This window comes from Cynara cardunculus, assembly GCF_001531365.2.
Source record: "Cynara cardunculus var. scolymus isolate 2C chromosome LG 17, CcrdV1, whole genome shotgun sequence".
Lineage (NCBI taxonomy): Eukaryota > Viridiplantae > Streptophyta > Magnoliopsida > Asterales > Asteraceae > Cynara > Cynara cardunculus.
This window is the reverse complement of record NC_037544.1, coordinates 6,129,603-6,144,969: the sequence shown is the minus strand read 5'-3', so window position 1 is coordinate 6,144,969 and position 15,367 is coordinate 6,129,603. Positions and strand designations below refer to the sequence as shown.

At 36.2% G+C, this 15,367-nt stretch overlaps 3 protein-coding genes across 3 annotated transcripts; 1 reads left to right on the top strand and 2 right to left on the bottom strand.

The window, feature by feature from the left end:
* Window positions 1–676: 676 nt before the first annotated feature.
* LOC112500681 (probable xyloglucan endotransglucosylase/hydrolase protein 10) lies at window positions 677–2,758 on the top strand. The gene is made up of 4 exons (XM_025104229.1): window positions 677–867; window positions 1,066–1,166; window positions 1,405–1,598; window positions 2,053–2,758. Exons 1-4 carry the CDS (start codon window positions 690–692, stop codon window positions 2,453–2,455), a joined length of 876 nt encoding a protein of 291 aa, XP_024959997.1. The 5' UTR covers window positions 677–689; the 3' UTR covers window positions 2,456–2,758.
* An 806-nt stretch (window positions 2,759–3,564) lies between these two features.
* LOC112501262 (protein trichome birefringence-like 13) lies at window positions 3,565–8,858 on the bottom strand. Its single transcript, XM_025104974.1, has 6 exons — window positions 8,332–8,858; window positions 6,794–6,971; window positions 5,460–5,600; window positions 4,803–4,923; window positions 4,114–4,248; window positions 3,565–3,966 (listed from the first exon to the last, which is right to left on the bottom strand). Exons 1-6 carry the CDS (start codon window positions 8,771–8,773, stop codon window positions 3,703–3,705), a joined length of 1,281 nt encoding a protein of 426 aa, XP_024960742.1. The 5' UTR covers window positions 8,774–8,858; the 3' UTR covers window positions 3,565–3,702.
* Window positions 8,859–10,835: 1,977 nt separating this feature from the next.
* LOC112500532 (uncharacterized protein At3g49720-like) lies at window positions 10,836–14,968 on the bottom strand. Its single transcript, XM_025104034.1, has 7 exons — window positions 14,817–14,968; window positions 13,824–13,966; window positions 13,552–13,591; window positions 13,362–13,403; window positions 12,141–12,515; window positions 11,675–11,730; window positions 10,836–11,249 (listed from the first exon to the last, which is right to left on the bottom strand). The coding sequence occupies exons 2-7, from the start codon at window positions 13,944–13,946 to the stop codon at window positions 11,097–11,099; spliced, it is 789 nt and encodes a 262-aa protein (XP_024959802.1). The 5' UTR covers window positions 13,947–13,966; window positions 14,817–14,968; the 3' UTR covers window positions 10,836–11,096.
* Window positions 14,969–15,367: the final 399 nt, after the last annotated feature.

The window sequence follows — 15,367 nt, the reverse complement described above, 5'->3', positions numbered from 1 at the left end:
TTAGTGAAACTTTCTCATTAAATTGTTTAATGTGGGGAAATTGTTTCAAATAATGCATTTTTTAATGAAACTATTTCTTATATTTTTTGTTTCTATGTAAAAATTAAAAAAATTCATGTATTTCTCATTTTTTATGAATTTGTTTACTAAAATTAATAGAATGAAGATTATAATATCCATAATTAATGTCATTCACAATAAAAATGGTTAATCAACCCAGATTATTAAAAAAATTATAATTGATTTAATTAGATTTTCACGATTTATACAAATATGGGTGGTTTGCATTCGATCATCACCATATATCGAGAAGAGATCAAATGCAAACCACCATCATCCGTCAATTTCATTGTTTAATCTTATATGGATGGTTTGCAACTTTGCATTTGATCGCTTCCCCCCCCCCCCTCTCTCTCTCTCTCTCTCTATATATATATATATATATATATATATATGTATGCATATACACACTACATGGATGTGGAAAATTTTTATACAGTGTTAGTATAAAAGAAGAGTAATTATACTTACCAGAGTAATTTGACATCTTAACCCTTGCTTCCATGTAAAGATATTCTTGTATAGAAACTTATATTTCCACATACTTTTGGTACCCTCCCAAGCCATGCAACAATATATATATTGTCATGTTCAACATTCATGAACTTTTGTGACACAAATAAGAAGCCATGAACAACTCCATTTTCCTTCTTGGGTTATTTCTCTTGCATTCATTACAAGCTTCATTCGGTTCGGTTGTTTCGACTGGTGATTTCAATAAAGACTTCTTTGTGACTTGGTCCCCGACCCATATCAACACATCTGCTGATGGCCGATCAAGAAGCTTGAAGCTCGATCAAGAATCAGGTATGCAAAATGCTTTTCTTTCGTAACCTTGAGTGTTTGGGTTGGCTAGCACATGGGGATCTGAAGATGACAGTTAGGAAAACCCCTAGTGGTTCTAAGGAGGCTCGAACGAGCGACCTATGGAGAGGGGCCCAAGGCCTAGCCTTGTTTTGCATGTTGTGTGTCCTATTCATGTTGCTAATCATAAAACTGTTTCAGGTTCGGGTTTTGCTTCTAATGACATGTTTTTGTTCGGTCAAATCGACATGCCAATCAAGTTAGTACCTGGTCACTCGGCAGGCACAGTCTTGGCATTCTATGTAAGCGAAAAGAGGTTGGTTTGTGTCCGGTTATTTAGGAGAATAACCATTTGACAGATCTTTACATGTATGACCTTCAGACAGATTTGGAGGCGTTTTTGTATTAGCAGAGACGTTCTTAAATCTATCAAAAGATCATGTTCTAAACAATTTGTCGGAAAGTTATTCTCCTAAATGACCCGTTTGTGTCCATGATTTAATAGCTCAAGTGCTTACTTGAAGTGTTTTGACGACACAGCTTACTTCCGACCAGCCTAATCGAGATGAGATAGACTTTGAGTTCCTGGGAAATATTTCAGACCAGCCTTACATTCTTCAAACAAACGTTTTCGCAGACGGTTTTGACGACAGAGAAGAGAGGATTTACTTGTGGTTTGATCCCACAAAGGATTTCCATACCTATTCGATTTTATGGAATCTTCACCAAATTGTGTAAGCATTTTCAGCAACAAATTTCTTGAAACGACCTTCTAGGAAAGGGAATTAGGATTTGGTACGCAAAGAGGACCGAACAGGACGGGACAGAGCTAGAGTGAGTAGCCGGGTGAAAGAATTTTGCAAGGCTTTAAGATCATAATTTGACATGGGTAGTTTAGTAATTTACCAATCTAATCTCATCTCCCTAGTGGGACAAAAAAAATGCATTCTTGTCCTATCCCAGTCTAGTGTTGCATCAAACAAGGGGCAACACATTTTTGTTTTATCTTGTTCTATCCCACGTACCAAAAGCACCCTAAAGAACGCCACTTCAGACTTTTGTGACAAAGGCCGAGAAACGCATATTAGCAAAGCAACAGCCTTATTTAGTGATGCTGTTTGACATCACAAAAGACCGATCTTTTGTAGTTTTTTGACATTAATTAAAAAAGTTCGGTTTTCTGGGCAGATTTATGGTGGATTCTATTCCAATAAGAACATACAGAAACCATGCAGACAAGGGAGTGGCATATCCTAGATGGCAGCCAATGAGCCTCAAGATGAGCCTATGGGACGGCAGCAGCTGGGCGACCAATGGCGGGAAAGACAAAATCGATTGGTCAAAAGGCCCTTTCCTTGCATCATTCACAAATTACACGATTGACGCCTGTGTATGGAAGGGAAATGCAAGGTTTTGCAGAGCAGATAGCTCAAGCAACTGGTGGAACAAAGAGGAGTTGAGTTCTTTAACGTGGAAACAGAGGAGATGGTTCAAATGGGTCAGGAGATATCACCTAATTTATGATTATTGCCAGGATAATAAGAGATTCCAAAACAATCTCCCAAAAGAATGTTATCTTTCAAAGTATTGATTCTTTGATATGCATCAAAGTATCTTTTTTAGCTTATGTTCCATGTGGTATTGTTGTCATTGGGATAGAATATTTATGATAATATATGAGCTCTGGTTGGTATTCCTAATTCCTACTGCATAAGTTATTGGGCAAAATGCAGCAAAGTTTGCCTTAATTTCTATTCAGTGTAACAAAGAGTTTTTCACGATCGATGTAAGAAAGTTTCAAAATTTCCTAATTTAATGCAACAAAGTTTCAATAATTTCTATTTGTACACATTTTGACCATAACCAACTGATTTTGTAACATTTGATGACGTGGATCTCTAGTTTATCATCCACTTCGTTGCAACCCTTTTGTAAGCCTTTCATATGAGTATTCACGTCATAAAATGTTACAAGATCAAGTTGCCAGTCAAAATGGATACAAAACAGATATTATTGAAACTTTGTTCCATCTATAGGGAAAAAAATTCATTACATTAAATAAAAACCAACCGAATTTGTTGCTTTTTTATGCATTTTGCCCCAAGTTATCAGCAACTTTGGATTCATGCATGAAATAGTTGTCTTGCACTTTATAATTTAGATCTCATTCTTGTCTACCATTTTACATATTATTTACTAACTATGGCTCTTAGAAGGCCCAGACAAACTTTCCAGGATTAAGGGAGACTGGAGCAAAAGGTAACACCTATATGACTTCTTGTTCTCTATTTTATGGCTTTAATATTCGTTTCTTCTGGCATCAAGTAAATACGACGCACATACACACTTTCATTTCCTTTTGAACCATAAAGTTGTAAAGTAGTCTTGATACAGCAACACATATATTCTCATCTCATTCTTTATGATCACATGTAGATGGTGATATCGCTTTCTGTCATGCAGTTGCAGGTTAGAATCTAGTTTTGATATTTAAATTCAAATCTCATATTTTCTTTTTATTCATCTAATCCTAAAACTTATATTTTTTTATGGTTTTAACATCAAGTTTACTAAAACTTATAGTTCATGATAATATTTTTTTGCAATATTATATTAGTAGATTTCCCTTTTATTACCACATAGTTTGATCACTGTAATGTTCAAATGGCAAAAAGGACAAAGATAAATATACGGTCTCATAATAGGAAAATGAAGGGATCCTAACTTATCCCACTAAAATAATATAAAATGTACAATCTATATGTCACATACACCACGTACAAAGGATACTTAAAAAAAAAATCAATTTCTACATGGTCATTAACTAGAAAGGGATAATCAGTAACGTACCTTGATGCTACTTAGGTGTGCAATGAACAAGTCATTCCAAGTATCAGTAATCCCCGGTAAGCACCAGTGCATGCAATCAACGTGTTTCTTTCCACCAGCTGCAGAAGGATGAGCATCTGCTCTAAACTCACTCATACGTGTCACATCCAGTAAGCGGAAAGCAGAACCCTTGATGGCTTCATATAAGTGCTCGTTCACAAGCCGCACTTCCACATTCGTTCCATTGTTCTCCACAGAAAAGAACTGTTCAACCTGAATGTATTACAAGACAACAAATTTTGAACTTTTCAGTTGCATGTTTGGGAGATGAAGTGAACTCGTTGGTTTGATTCTTAAAATATGCATATGATGTGAAGTGGAAATATGCAGTGACATCTGTAACTGGTAATGAGAATTTACCTCTTCTAGTGATAATGGCTGCAAATGGGCACAGGAACCACCTTGGTCCCAGTCGCCACCTTCAAAATGGCGAGGAGATTGAGTGCGAAAAAATAGAACTGTTCCTGGTCTTGCCTTTTCTTCCACATATGATATCTATGTGCAAAAAATAAAAGGGTTCAAGATTGAGTATATTTGCATAATGAACTTTCATCTCAATCAGAAATACATATAACTGTGGTCACTCAAGTCTACACGCTTCCTTTCCTGAATTACTAACGCCCTTCTTTACTATAATGTTTTAATTTGTTTTGCTGAAAACAATTGTAAGTTAGATGCTTGAGACGCTGCCCGTCACAAAAATGTTAAAATCCTGAAAGATTATATTTGCTCGTAATCTCCCAATTACTTGGTCATAACATGAATCCAGAACCATTTCCTTAACATCTCCTGCTAGCTCACTACTTATAAGCTATTTCTTTTTATTATGTTCATTCACAAATGTTTTTTCATCTTATAATAACCTAGCTACCAGTACAGGACCCTTCGCCATATATTGCCATTATAATGAAGGGGGATTGCTGTTAGCTCATTTATAATATAATATTGCATGCCCAAACTAGCCAACACGAAGCTTATCTTAAACTTCCACAAGTGCAGTAAAACTTTATGCATTCTACAAACTTCAGGAAAGAAGCAAAAATACTTACCATGCGCCTTAAGACTACATCAAGGCCGGTTTCAGGGGATAAAGGGGGTACCAGAGGCTGACCCTTTTCATGGAAAAGCATAGGTGATTTTACAGGATCGAACTTGGAAGGGGCCCACCACCTGAGGAACATGCACAAATCAGGACTCAAAATATTTGTACCAGAAAAATAACTTTTGGAATCACATAGCCCATACCAAAAAACATATCATAGCATTTGGTAAAAGGAAAAAGAAATCTCTGTTTGTGTGTAGAGGGCATAGTTTACAGATGGGGGCAATCAAGGGCATCGAGAGGTTACTATTGGAGTATGTATAATCTCAGATTTCACGCCTTTCAATAATAAAGAAAATACAGATTGGTAATTATAACTCAAAAGCCTGAATTTACTTTAGTAGACTATCCATAAGGACCATAACCGGTCTAACAACAAGAGAGCTCAACAAATCAACGCTACTAAAATAAAGGTTAGTAAAGGAACAGAAATGACGACGAGCCACTGTTGTCCAAACATATTAACCCTTATTAGCTGGCTCTAAAGACTGATATTGCAGAGTCCCTTGGCTTTATTTCAAATCCGAAAGGCACCGTCTTCCATCATAAATGTAAAAGCAATGCATCGAGTATATCATAATTTCTATGAGGAATGTCATATTACCAGTGCCCAGTGTTATAGATGAGAATATTATGAAAACTTGGAGCCTCTGCCCATGTTCCTTCAGGTACATCCACATCAACTCGATAACCCTCTTTGTACCCAAGAGATTCCAGCACACCACCCTTAGCATTGGCTGACCACCTGTATCATAATTATATGAAGCAAGAGCAATTTATAAGGTAGTAGCAAACACTGTTTCCATAGAGGCAAAGAAGAATTTAGGAGGACTTTTTCAGTTGCCAAATCAAGTAAAATAACATGTATACTGTGTGAGCCAAAATCATGTACCAATGCCACAATAACATATTGCATGCCTCGGATCATATATCGTTGCTAAAATACTCATAAGTCAGATATATTTATTATGTCCCGGTTCAACAAGAAAGTGTTCAAACTATGTTACGCATGCCAACTTCACTGCACTTTATCATGCCAATAAGTTTAAAAGTTGACGATGTATGCATTTTGAGAACCAGTCACTCTCAAACTTCCTCCGAATGCGACGCAGAGTTTCCATTGATTGATGGAGGCACTTCTCCATTGAGAAGAAGACTAGGATATTATAAGCACAGAAAAGAAATAATAGTTTATAACTTAAAGAGCACATTACCCTTTCTTGTAAAGTACGTGCTCTCATAAAAATCTGGCTGCCTAACCCGATCAAAAAAATATGAACCATAAGACCATCATAAATTTATTATAATACTGTTAAGATTACGTATGCCCTAATATAAAGTTCTCGTTGTCACTAAAAGGACTTGAGAATGTCATGCACTAGATGATAAATTCTTCCTTGAAAGAATGTCATGCACTCGATGATAAATGTCTAAATCAGCCAAAAGACAAGACTGAGCTATTCCACAACCACCACAACTCTCCATGATATAAACTTCTAATCGTCATTAAAGGCCATGATGGAATAAGCTCAAATATTCCTTCAAAATTTACAATACATGATAGCGAATCAGAATTTCAACTTCTTTCACTAGACACATTCTGTACCTCCTAAAGAAGCTGTTCTTCAATATGTTACAGCTTCAGGTTGGATATAGCGGATGCCGCAGCCAAGTAAAATACAAGACAATAGGGAAATCAGATAGGCATGCAAGCCCATGCTCTATAAATGCCAACTAAAAATGCCACTAGTATATCTAATGGGAGAACCAAAAGTCTGCAGGGGCAAAAGGTCATTACTGCAGTTTAAAGATGAATTAGAAAGTCTAGACTTGTGAGAGAAGTTAATACCAAAGATTGTGATTATAGAAGAATTCAAAGAAACAAGTTTTGTAACTGAAACATGGCACACGCAAGATGTCACACTAAAAACAGCTTACCTACCATAACGTGCTAACAGATTTGTTCGGTGATATGCTATCGTGAAGTTATACTTCAAAAACGTAAATCCACGATCGGCTCCAGCAGGACGCCACTTCTTTATCTCCCCAGCAACACGTCTCAGAGAACAGAAGAGAGAAACAAACATGTTCCTATTTAAGGAGTCACCAACAAACCCTGCACTGTTAAAAGTTCATAAGGTTTACAAATAACATCTTAAAAGGCGTTAAAATACTACAATATTGATAACAAAAGTGAGAAGTACATGAAGCCACTTGTACATTAGAGGACATATGCCAAGCATCATGAACCATATTTACATGTATAACCAATAAAGTCAAAAATCTGAATGCCCTCTAAGAGAACCCGCTCATAAGCAACCTTACCTCTTAGCCTAGGTCCCTAGATTGCAAGAATTTCTAGTAAGCACTATATAAAGCTCATTACAATTACAAATCTCAATCTTGTGACATATATGCCAAGCAAGCAGAATTCAAAGGATTATTTTTGCTTATATCAGATCCATATAAAAGCCTAACAAAGTCAAACCTTTGGCATATGACAATCATAAAACGCCACGAGCCTGGATGAAAATATGAAACTATTACCTCTAAGAAACAAATGTTCTACGGTACAATAGCAAGAACATTCAGACCCCATATAGGGAAGATATATCAAATCAGGAAATGGATACACTGAAAGCCATTACCTTCTGGTACCAGTGTATGTCTTTATCTCAGCACAATTACAGTCAGACGTACCCATCTAAGCACCCCAACACATGGATGCTCATTGTTGAGTCTCTGTTGATCCTCAAACCCATACCCTGTGGGAATGCTCCACTCATTGGCCTAACCATATTTCTGTCCTAGCCTGCCATGATTTCATTCTACAGCAAAAGAGATTCTCTACAAACAAACCATATTGACCAATTGATATAGTACCCTCAGTCATAGAGATAAAAGAGCCTACAATAACGTTGTCTTATTAGTTTCTAATTGACTCTCGTCTCCTCATACCCCTAGCCCTACTAAATTTCGGCATTAACTTGTTTAAAAGGTAGTAGAAGTGACTTTGAAATACTGATATGTTCACTGATTACTAGCAGCAGTGTCACCTAGTTTTACTTTTACCTATTAATCTAAGAGGAACCTTTAACATGAATTAGAGTTTGGCTATTGGTAAACACGCACGCCTCACAGTGAACATATGTGGGATTCAAATTTTGAACCTCTAGACAAGTTACAAACACTTGAAAAACCCAGCGTATCTGAATTTATGGTGATTATCAAGCTTTCTATACAACTAACGCATTCATGTCGTTGGAAAGTTTAAAATTGATCCACCAGGCATCCAGCCAAATGGTATCTCTTTTCCTGAACAGGGAAGGTAGGAAATATTTCCGGAGAACACTCTAGAGGTCATGATGAGGTGCTTTTCTTGGCATTAATGCATAACCATTGAACAATGTACAAATACAGAGGTTTTCGAGTAGTGATATTGATGTTACGTTACACGGGATAACTATCCTTCTTACCGATACTGATGTCCCTATGGGATTCGAGAAACCGAAGTGGATCAAACGGTGTAAGTGCACAGTGATTAGGCTGCCAACGCCACTTAACAATCTCCGCCGCACCAGATCTATTACCAGCTATGCAATTCCAGCCTTTATATATCTCCTTACACGTCTCGTCGTATCGTGGAGGTCTGGCCGTCGGATCGTAGAACCACTTGCCCTCTGAGTAATCACAGGCTGCTGATTCTGCTCCATTGTTGTCGTTGTTTACGGGCACGTATTGCTTGATCGGTTTAATCAATTCAAGGCGTATCGGCGACGTAGAGTAAGAGGTGATGTAGTGAGAGAAGACGAGCAAAAGAACAGTGAGGCCGATGATAGAGACGAAGATATAGAAGTAGCTGGTGGAGGAAGAAGAGAGCGGCTGGTAAGGTCTTTTGAAATGGTGATTTGTAGCCATTTGTGGTGGTGCCGGCGGTGTTCCCCGCGCTGACCACTGCCGCAGTGCTCTCTGTTCTTCTCACTGCTTCTGTATCAAACAGTTCTGAATCGCTCCTTCGAAGTTCCTTCGTTCTCCCAAAAAATAAAAAATAAACTAAAAACCAACAACAAAAATATTTCTAACTTTACAGATTTTATTTATTTTACCTGGTTTCACTAACAGACAGTCTCTGAATCGTTAGAAGATATACCGTATTTAGCAAAAATAAAATTATCTCTTAATAATTCTAAAACTCTCTAAATGATTTTGTATCATGTGCATCTCTTAACCATTTTGCACCCTAATTTCGTTGTAAATAATTACCAAATAATTATATTTTATTTTGCATTATATCATGAGAGTCTCTTAATCATTCTGACCACTTAATCATTATGCATCAAATTGTACAATAACTGTCAAACAACCCCTAAAGAGTTTTATTTAATTCAATCCTTCTTTATTTAAAAAAACAACTTGTATCATTTTTCTGTTATTTCTTGTTTTTTGTGTATTGAGGATAATTAGGTCTTGCTTTCGAGAAGTCATTAATTCAAATCCACTTATTGTCATTAAAAGAGTTGCTTGGTAGTTAAATTCATGCCCAATATGATTCTTGACGGTGTTCCTGTGCAAGAATCGATTCCAATTGGCACTTGCAACAAATTGGAGTTTCGGAGATATGGTTTGTTCAAGGTTGCTAGTATACATGAGTACCGAGAAGATGAGGTGATCCATGGGATCGACTTCTTCAAAGTTGAGAGAGATTAGTGTAGTAGGAATGGTTGTAGAGATAGAAGAGAAGATTGATGGTTGTCGGACATAACTTGGTTAATAATTTTTCGACCACTTGAGCTCGTTTCATAACTCAAAACTGCATTTATATTATTTTCTAGAATTTTTTGTTTGTACTTTTATTTCATATTCATTAATTATTAAACATAATTTTTTTTGGAAAAGTTGGTTGCATTGGAGATGATTTTAAAAGACGAGTTTTTGTCGGATAGAGTTAGTGGAAATATGAGGTGGCAAATGTAAAAAGTCATTACATGACTTGTGCATTGTGGATGCTATGAACACCGGAACTTTGATTATTAATAAAAACTTTTGGAGTTTGTCATTAATTTTTTTGTTTGTTTATTTTAACAATTTTGTCATGTCCAACTTCCAAATACAATGTAAATAACTTGTTTAGTCTTGTTAAAAACCTCACCATATAAAAACTTTTTCAATCTATACATACGAACAAACAATTTTATCCGGGTACAGATGCACATTAGGATGCTTCACAATTGATTAAAAAGATGTTTTTTTACCTAATGTTTGCTATTGGGATCCCAACACCAAAATGAAATGGCCCAACTATGATAAAATCATTATTTTAATTGGTGCAATTTCATAGTCTCTCATACTCAAAAGGTACTAAATAAGAAAACTCGACTCCTACCTACTTCTCTTTAGAACTCAATTAAAACTTAATGTTTTAACGATTTAACGAGTAATGTATTTATTTATAATGTGTCGGTTTAACCAAAATAATTAAAAAAATTAATTGAAATCGAACAGAATAAGTTATATTTATTTAGTTAACCGAACCATTTAAGCCAAAAATGAAACCCGAAACCTTTTTTGGTACAGACGAATTGTTCGGTTTCAAAAAACTTTGACATCCTAAACGTGCCCCCAACTGTAATAGTTTCTGAATCTGCCAGTGGCTTCATCTAGATAACACTTAATAGAAAATCAACCAAACAACCCTTTAAACTCGATGATTCTTGTCCTATTGATGCTTGCGTCGTATCAATACTTTATTTTGTCATGACTCAAAAGCCTTGTTTGATAATTGTCCCCAATCATTTTGCAAATGTCGCCTTTTTTTCACCAAATATGTAAAATCTTTTTAGATTACTCTCGAAAAAAGTTGTTGAGCTGAGAAGAAAGGTTCCAACACATACCGAGGAGAAATAGTCCAAATTCAACCGACGTAAGACCCTAACACGGTTAATGAGAAGCACTCATTAATGAAAATATGGACCAGAAAGAGTGCAGAAAAGGAGGGGGCACCAGAATCCAATCAACATAGTAATTTAGAGAGCTACAGTTCTTTTACAATTGATTAAAAACAATACTTTCAAACCAAAATGGTCTAAAGATTATATCATCATTTGTTCCAACAATATGAAAAGCATGAAATAACAAATATACATCTTCGGTATGCTGGACCCCATTTGAAACTTAAGACAATTCCCCCAACAAAAATTTCCAACTTTTGTGTATGTTCTTTTAACTTTATATTTCACCTTCATCAATGGAGTGATTTGAGATGGAAAATCTGACAGCTTGATTGGTATGCCTTCTTGGCTGCAGCCAGTTCGAACTTCTTAGTAGCAGCTTCATTCTCTTCTAATTTTGTCTGAACGAAAAACCGAATCCACCACGAAGAGCTTCGCAGTTTAGCCTAACACAAAATGAAAGGAGTGCGTTTATTTATTTAGTAATGTTCACTTGATCAATGAAAATATAAAATCATCTCTAGTAGTTTTTTTGGGTAAGGGTGGGCATTGGGCTAGCTTATGCACACCGACCAATCCCCTGCGCGACCACTAATGTCTTGGAGTCATCGCAGGTGAAACTCCACGGCCACATGGGCTTTGGCAGCGCCCAGATTCGAACCCAGGGAAGATGAGATTTCGACTACATCCCCCTGAGAGCCTTAACCAGTGCCCCACAACTCAAGTGGTTATCTCTAGAAGTTTTGGTTTTCAGAAAAATGTTTGTTCCAAAGACGAAGAGCAGGAAATCATCTAGACACCAAGAAGATCAGAAAAATGTTGATTAAAATGGAACCAGTTGAAAGAAAACTCCTTCCGAGAGAGGACTTACAGGGCGGCCAAACTTGGACATCTCGGCCACTTTAACTCTACGCTGACCAGGATAACCTGTAACCAGGAAATTTAACATTAGAAACTTTGTAGATTCTTCTCAAATAAACTTTTTAATTGTCTACTAAGGGCCTGTTTGCCTTGACCCGTGCCGATTCGGTCAACATCAGCTAGTTTACCTAAAGACTGCTAAGGATGTTGACTGAGCACCTACCCAGACAGCATTACTATTTCAACTGGGTTAGCACAAGATGACGAAGCATTTTATCAGTAAGCACTTACTACAAAACACCTGGTAAACAACCATTTTCAGTTAGTACTTACCAAACCCTTTACCCAGACCAGAGTCTTACCCCGGTTAGCACTTACCCAAGTTGTGTTGGTAAACGGCCCCTAATATTCCAATTGCTAATGTAATATACATGAATAAGTGCTTAAATATAATAATGTGATTGCTGGAAATGTACCAGAAAGAATAACAAATCCATCTGCAGATACTCTTGAGAATTCTGGAAGAGTCTTGTTGAGGTACCTTGGGGATAAGTAGTCAAGAGCATCCGACACTATGACAAGAGAAAATGATTTTGACCTGTAAGGGAGGGGAAACTTGATATCAGCAACACGAACAATGCCTTTCCGTACAAGGCTCTTGCAGTTGGCATCACTGTCATCTAAATCATATGGTTCCAGACCCCAAGCTTCAGTATCTTCTTCTTTTAATAATTTGGAGACCACTGCACAAGAGTCCGGCCCTACATGCAGAACTTTATGCATGCTATCTCTGTATGCTTTCTTCAGATATGGTAATGCTTGATAAATTTCTGATGAACATGATACACCAGCTGCATATACAGATGAAATTTTTTATAAAAGTAATCAGGTTTTCTGGTTAAGCGAATGATTTTATAAGCTGCTCCCATATTTTAAAAAGTAGATTATAGTTGATATAGTTAACAAACTTAAATTTGCAAAACTTAAAAGCATGCCTGGATGAATGGGCTCATCCAAATGTATATTATCAGATTCTCAGGTAGACGCATCATGCCAATCACTCTTTGGCAAATGCTTATTTGCAAGTCAAACTTAAGCAGATATTTGCTAATAGAGATCAAGCTCTCAAGTGTTATTCCAATAACAAATGGCATGAAATAAGCCCTTCTAATAGTTGAACTTGACATTGACAGTCTCTTTCTTTTATCTGAGAATCGTGAAAAAATGAGAAAAGAAAGAGTGCACATGTTTGTCTTGGGAATGAGCATGACCTTCGTATTCGAGGAAGAAAGGGTATCTATCAGACATCAAACTTAAAGCAATGAAGCAAACTTTGCAAAATTTAAGTTCCACGTGGATGAATTAAAGGACTTGATCATTAGAGAATGGGAGACAGCAAGTTGTAGGAAAGGGAGAGGCAAACAGAAAAAACATGGTGTCGGTAATCATATGTACACAGATCCAATCATCCATATTTTATAGAGTATATCTCAACTTCATCTTTCTTGCACATATATAATAATATTGACGACTGAATAGCAATAACATCTTCATAATGAATGATTCAACATAAGCAGATAGCATATAAAACCAAAACAAAATTATGTTTGCTCATAAACAATGGATATGTCATATGCTGGAAATTTTTCAATGTTGAGACAGATCAAGTAGTTTAGTGCATATCTTTAACGGTTTACCTTCAAGCCTACTTAAAGCCACTTTATCAGCATTGCTTCCACCTGTCACAAAAATAACTTCAATCTCAGTTGCTTTGTGGAGAAAATAGCATCCACAAGACTGATGTTTAGCTAAGACAAAATCCATGGTTTCTTTGTAAATCAAATCATCTATGATTGCGAGTATTCACATTGCCAGACATATACTAACCTGAACCACTATAAACGTAACCAATTATCAGAAAAGCTCCCTGAAATTTCCATTGAAACGAAATTCCCACTCAGTATTTGTATTAACCGAAGCAGAAGAGTGTAAAATAAAAGCAAATATGCTCAGTTGTCAAATGTATGAATCATGACTAAAAGATATTCTAATGAAATGGATGGGGATTATAGAATTAGCAATCTTGCATATGCAGAGGTAGATTACATGACATGCATTAGTGACGGTATATGCAGATGCAAAAGCTTTACGAGGTTTACCACTAGTACAAGCCCAATGGATAGAAAAGGTGATGGACGAGATTTTGGATTCAAGGATCCCATAAATGGAATGCCAGCTCCATCTCCCAAACGCCGAGATAAACTTGCTGGCCTCCTTGACATCGTTGTATGTTGTGGTTCACCTGCAGGACCAAATTTTAGTTACAGGAAACCATAAATAACAAAAGTTGTCTCAATGAATATATTTCTGATGGTTGTTTTAACTCGATTACCAACAAACTTCTTCAGTACATGCTATCCGTATTTTAGAACGAATAAGCACAGTTTGACAGTCAACTCAATTTGCATAATCCTAGAATTCAAATTGTTATAATCATATTCGATCTAAGGCCCGTGAAGTAGTTCTGACAAACTATCTGATAAGGAAACACTGCTAACCATATTAATTGTTATTCAAAGTGCAATGAACTCGATATCAGTTTCAAATTGGGTTCATGATTTGAATTCGATAATAACTGATATTGGAACTCTAGTTTCCCATGGCAATCAGTTAACTTGAATCGTTCTGTACCTGATGAACACAATTTTACATCTACGGAATCGTCTCCGAAACAGAAAATTTAGTGCTGCCGAAAATTTTGACACGATATATTCATTCATAGAATTAAGCCTGACTCAAATTCCTCTTTTAAGATCAAATTGTCCAAAACTTAATCGATTCAGCGACTTAATCACCTATTACGATTCAAAACCTAACGCGTTTTTCTTCACGTCGTTTTTATCCCCAGGAAAACAAGCAATCAGCCAATTTACATTACCAATAAACACAAAATAACAAAAATCCACTAGAATAGATAACGTCAGATGCAACATTCTGAGTGTGTGATACTCCATAATTCATAACAGTAATGACGTTCTCAAATTGAACAAGCAAAGAATCAGCAATTGGTTAAACAATTCATGATAATGCGAGAAAACAAACAAGAACTGTGTGTGCGAGTGAAGACGAGAGAGAGAGAGAGAGAGACTGACCTGAAATGAAGTTGGAGCTAGCTTGAAGATCTTGAGTTGAGAGTAGTTATTTGGATCTAGATCTGTGTTTTTAGCAGTAAGTTTGTGCTAAAAAAACCAAAGAGGTTTTATGTTACTTTATTACACACTCTCTCTCTCTAGATTCTCTCTCTCGCACACCGTCATTAAGAAACGTATAAACTCGTACGGTAAATTTCTGCGAGTTCTCGTGAAGATGACAGGTAAATGCGCACCATGCGCATGTTAGTAGGAACCGGACCCCGTGTTGTCGGTTTACAGTTCGGCTTTTCATTACGCGTCAACTAAGATGAGCTAATATTTTCGGGTAAATCGTTTCATGAAATCCAGTCGCTTTCTTTATTTTTTATTAGAATGTAATCGTAACAATGCAGTCGGATACATTTTGATTTTAATATTTTAATTTATTTTTTTATTTATTACATGTTATAATAAAATTTTATTTAATTTTAAAAAAAATAATATTTTTATATTTAAATAAAAATATAAATTTAAAAAAATATCGATATTAATATTAACTTAACTATTTAAAA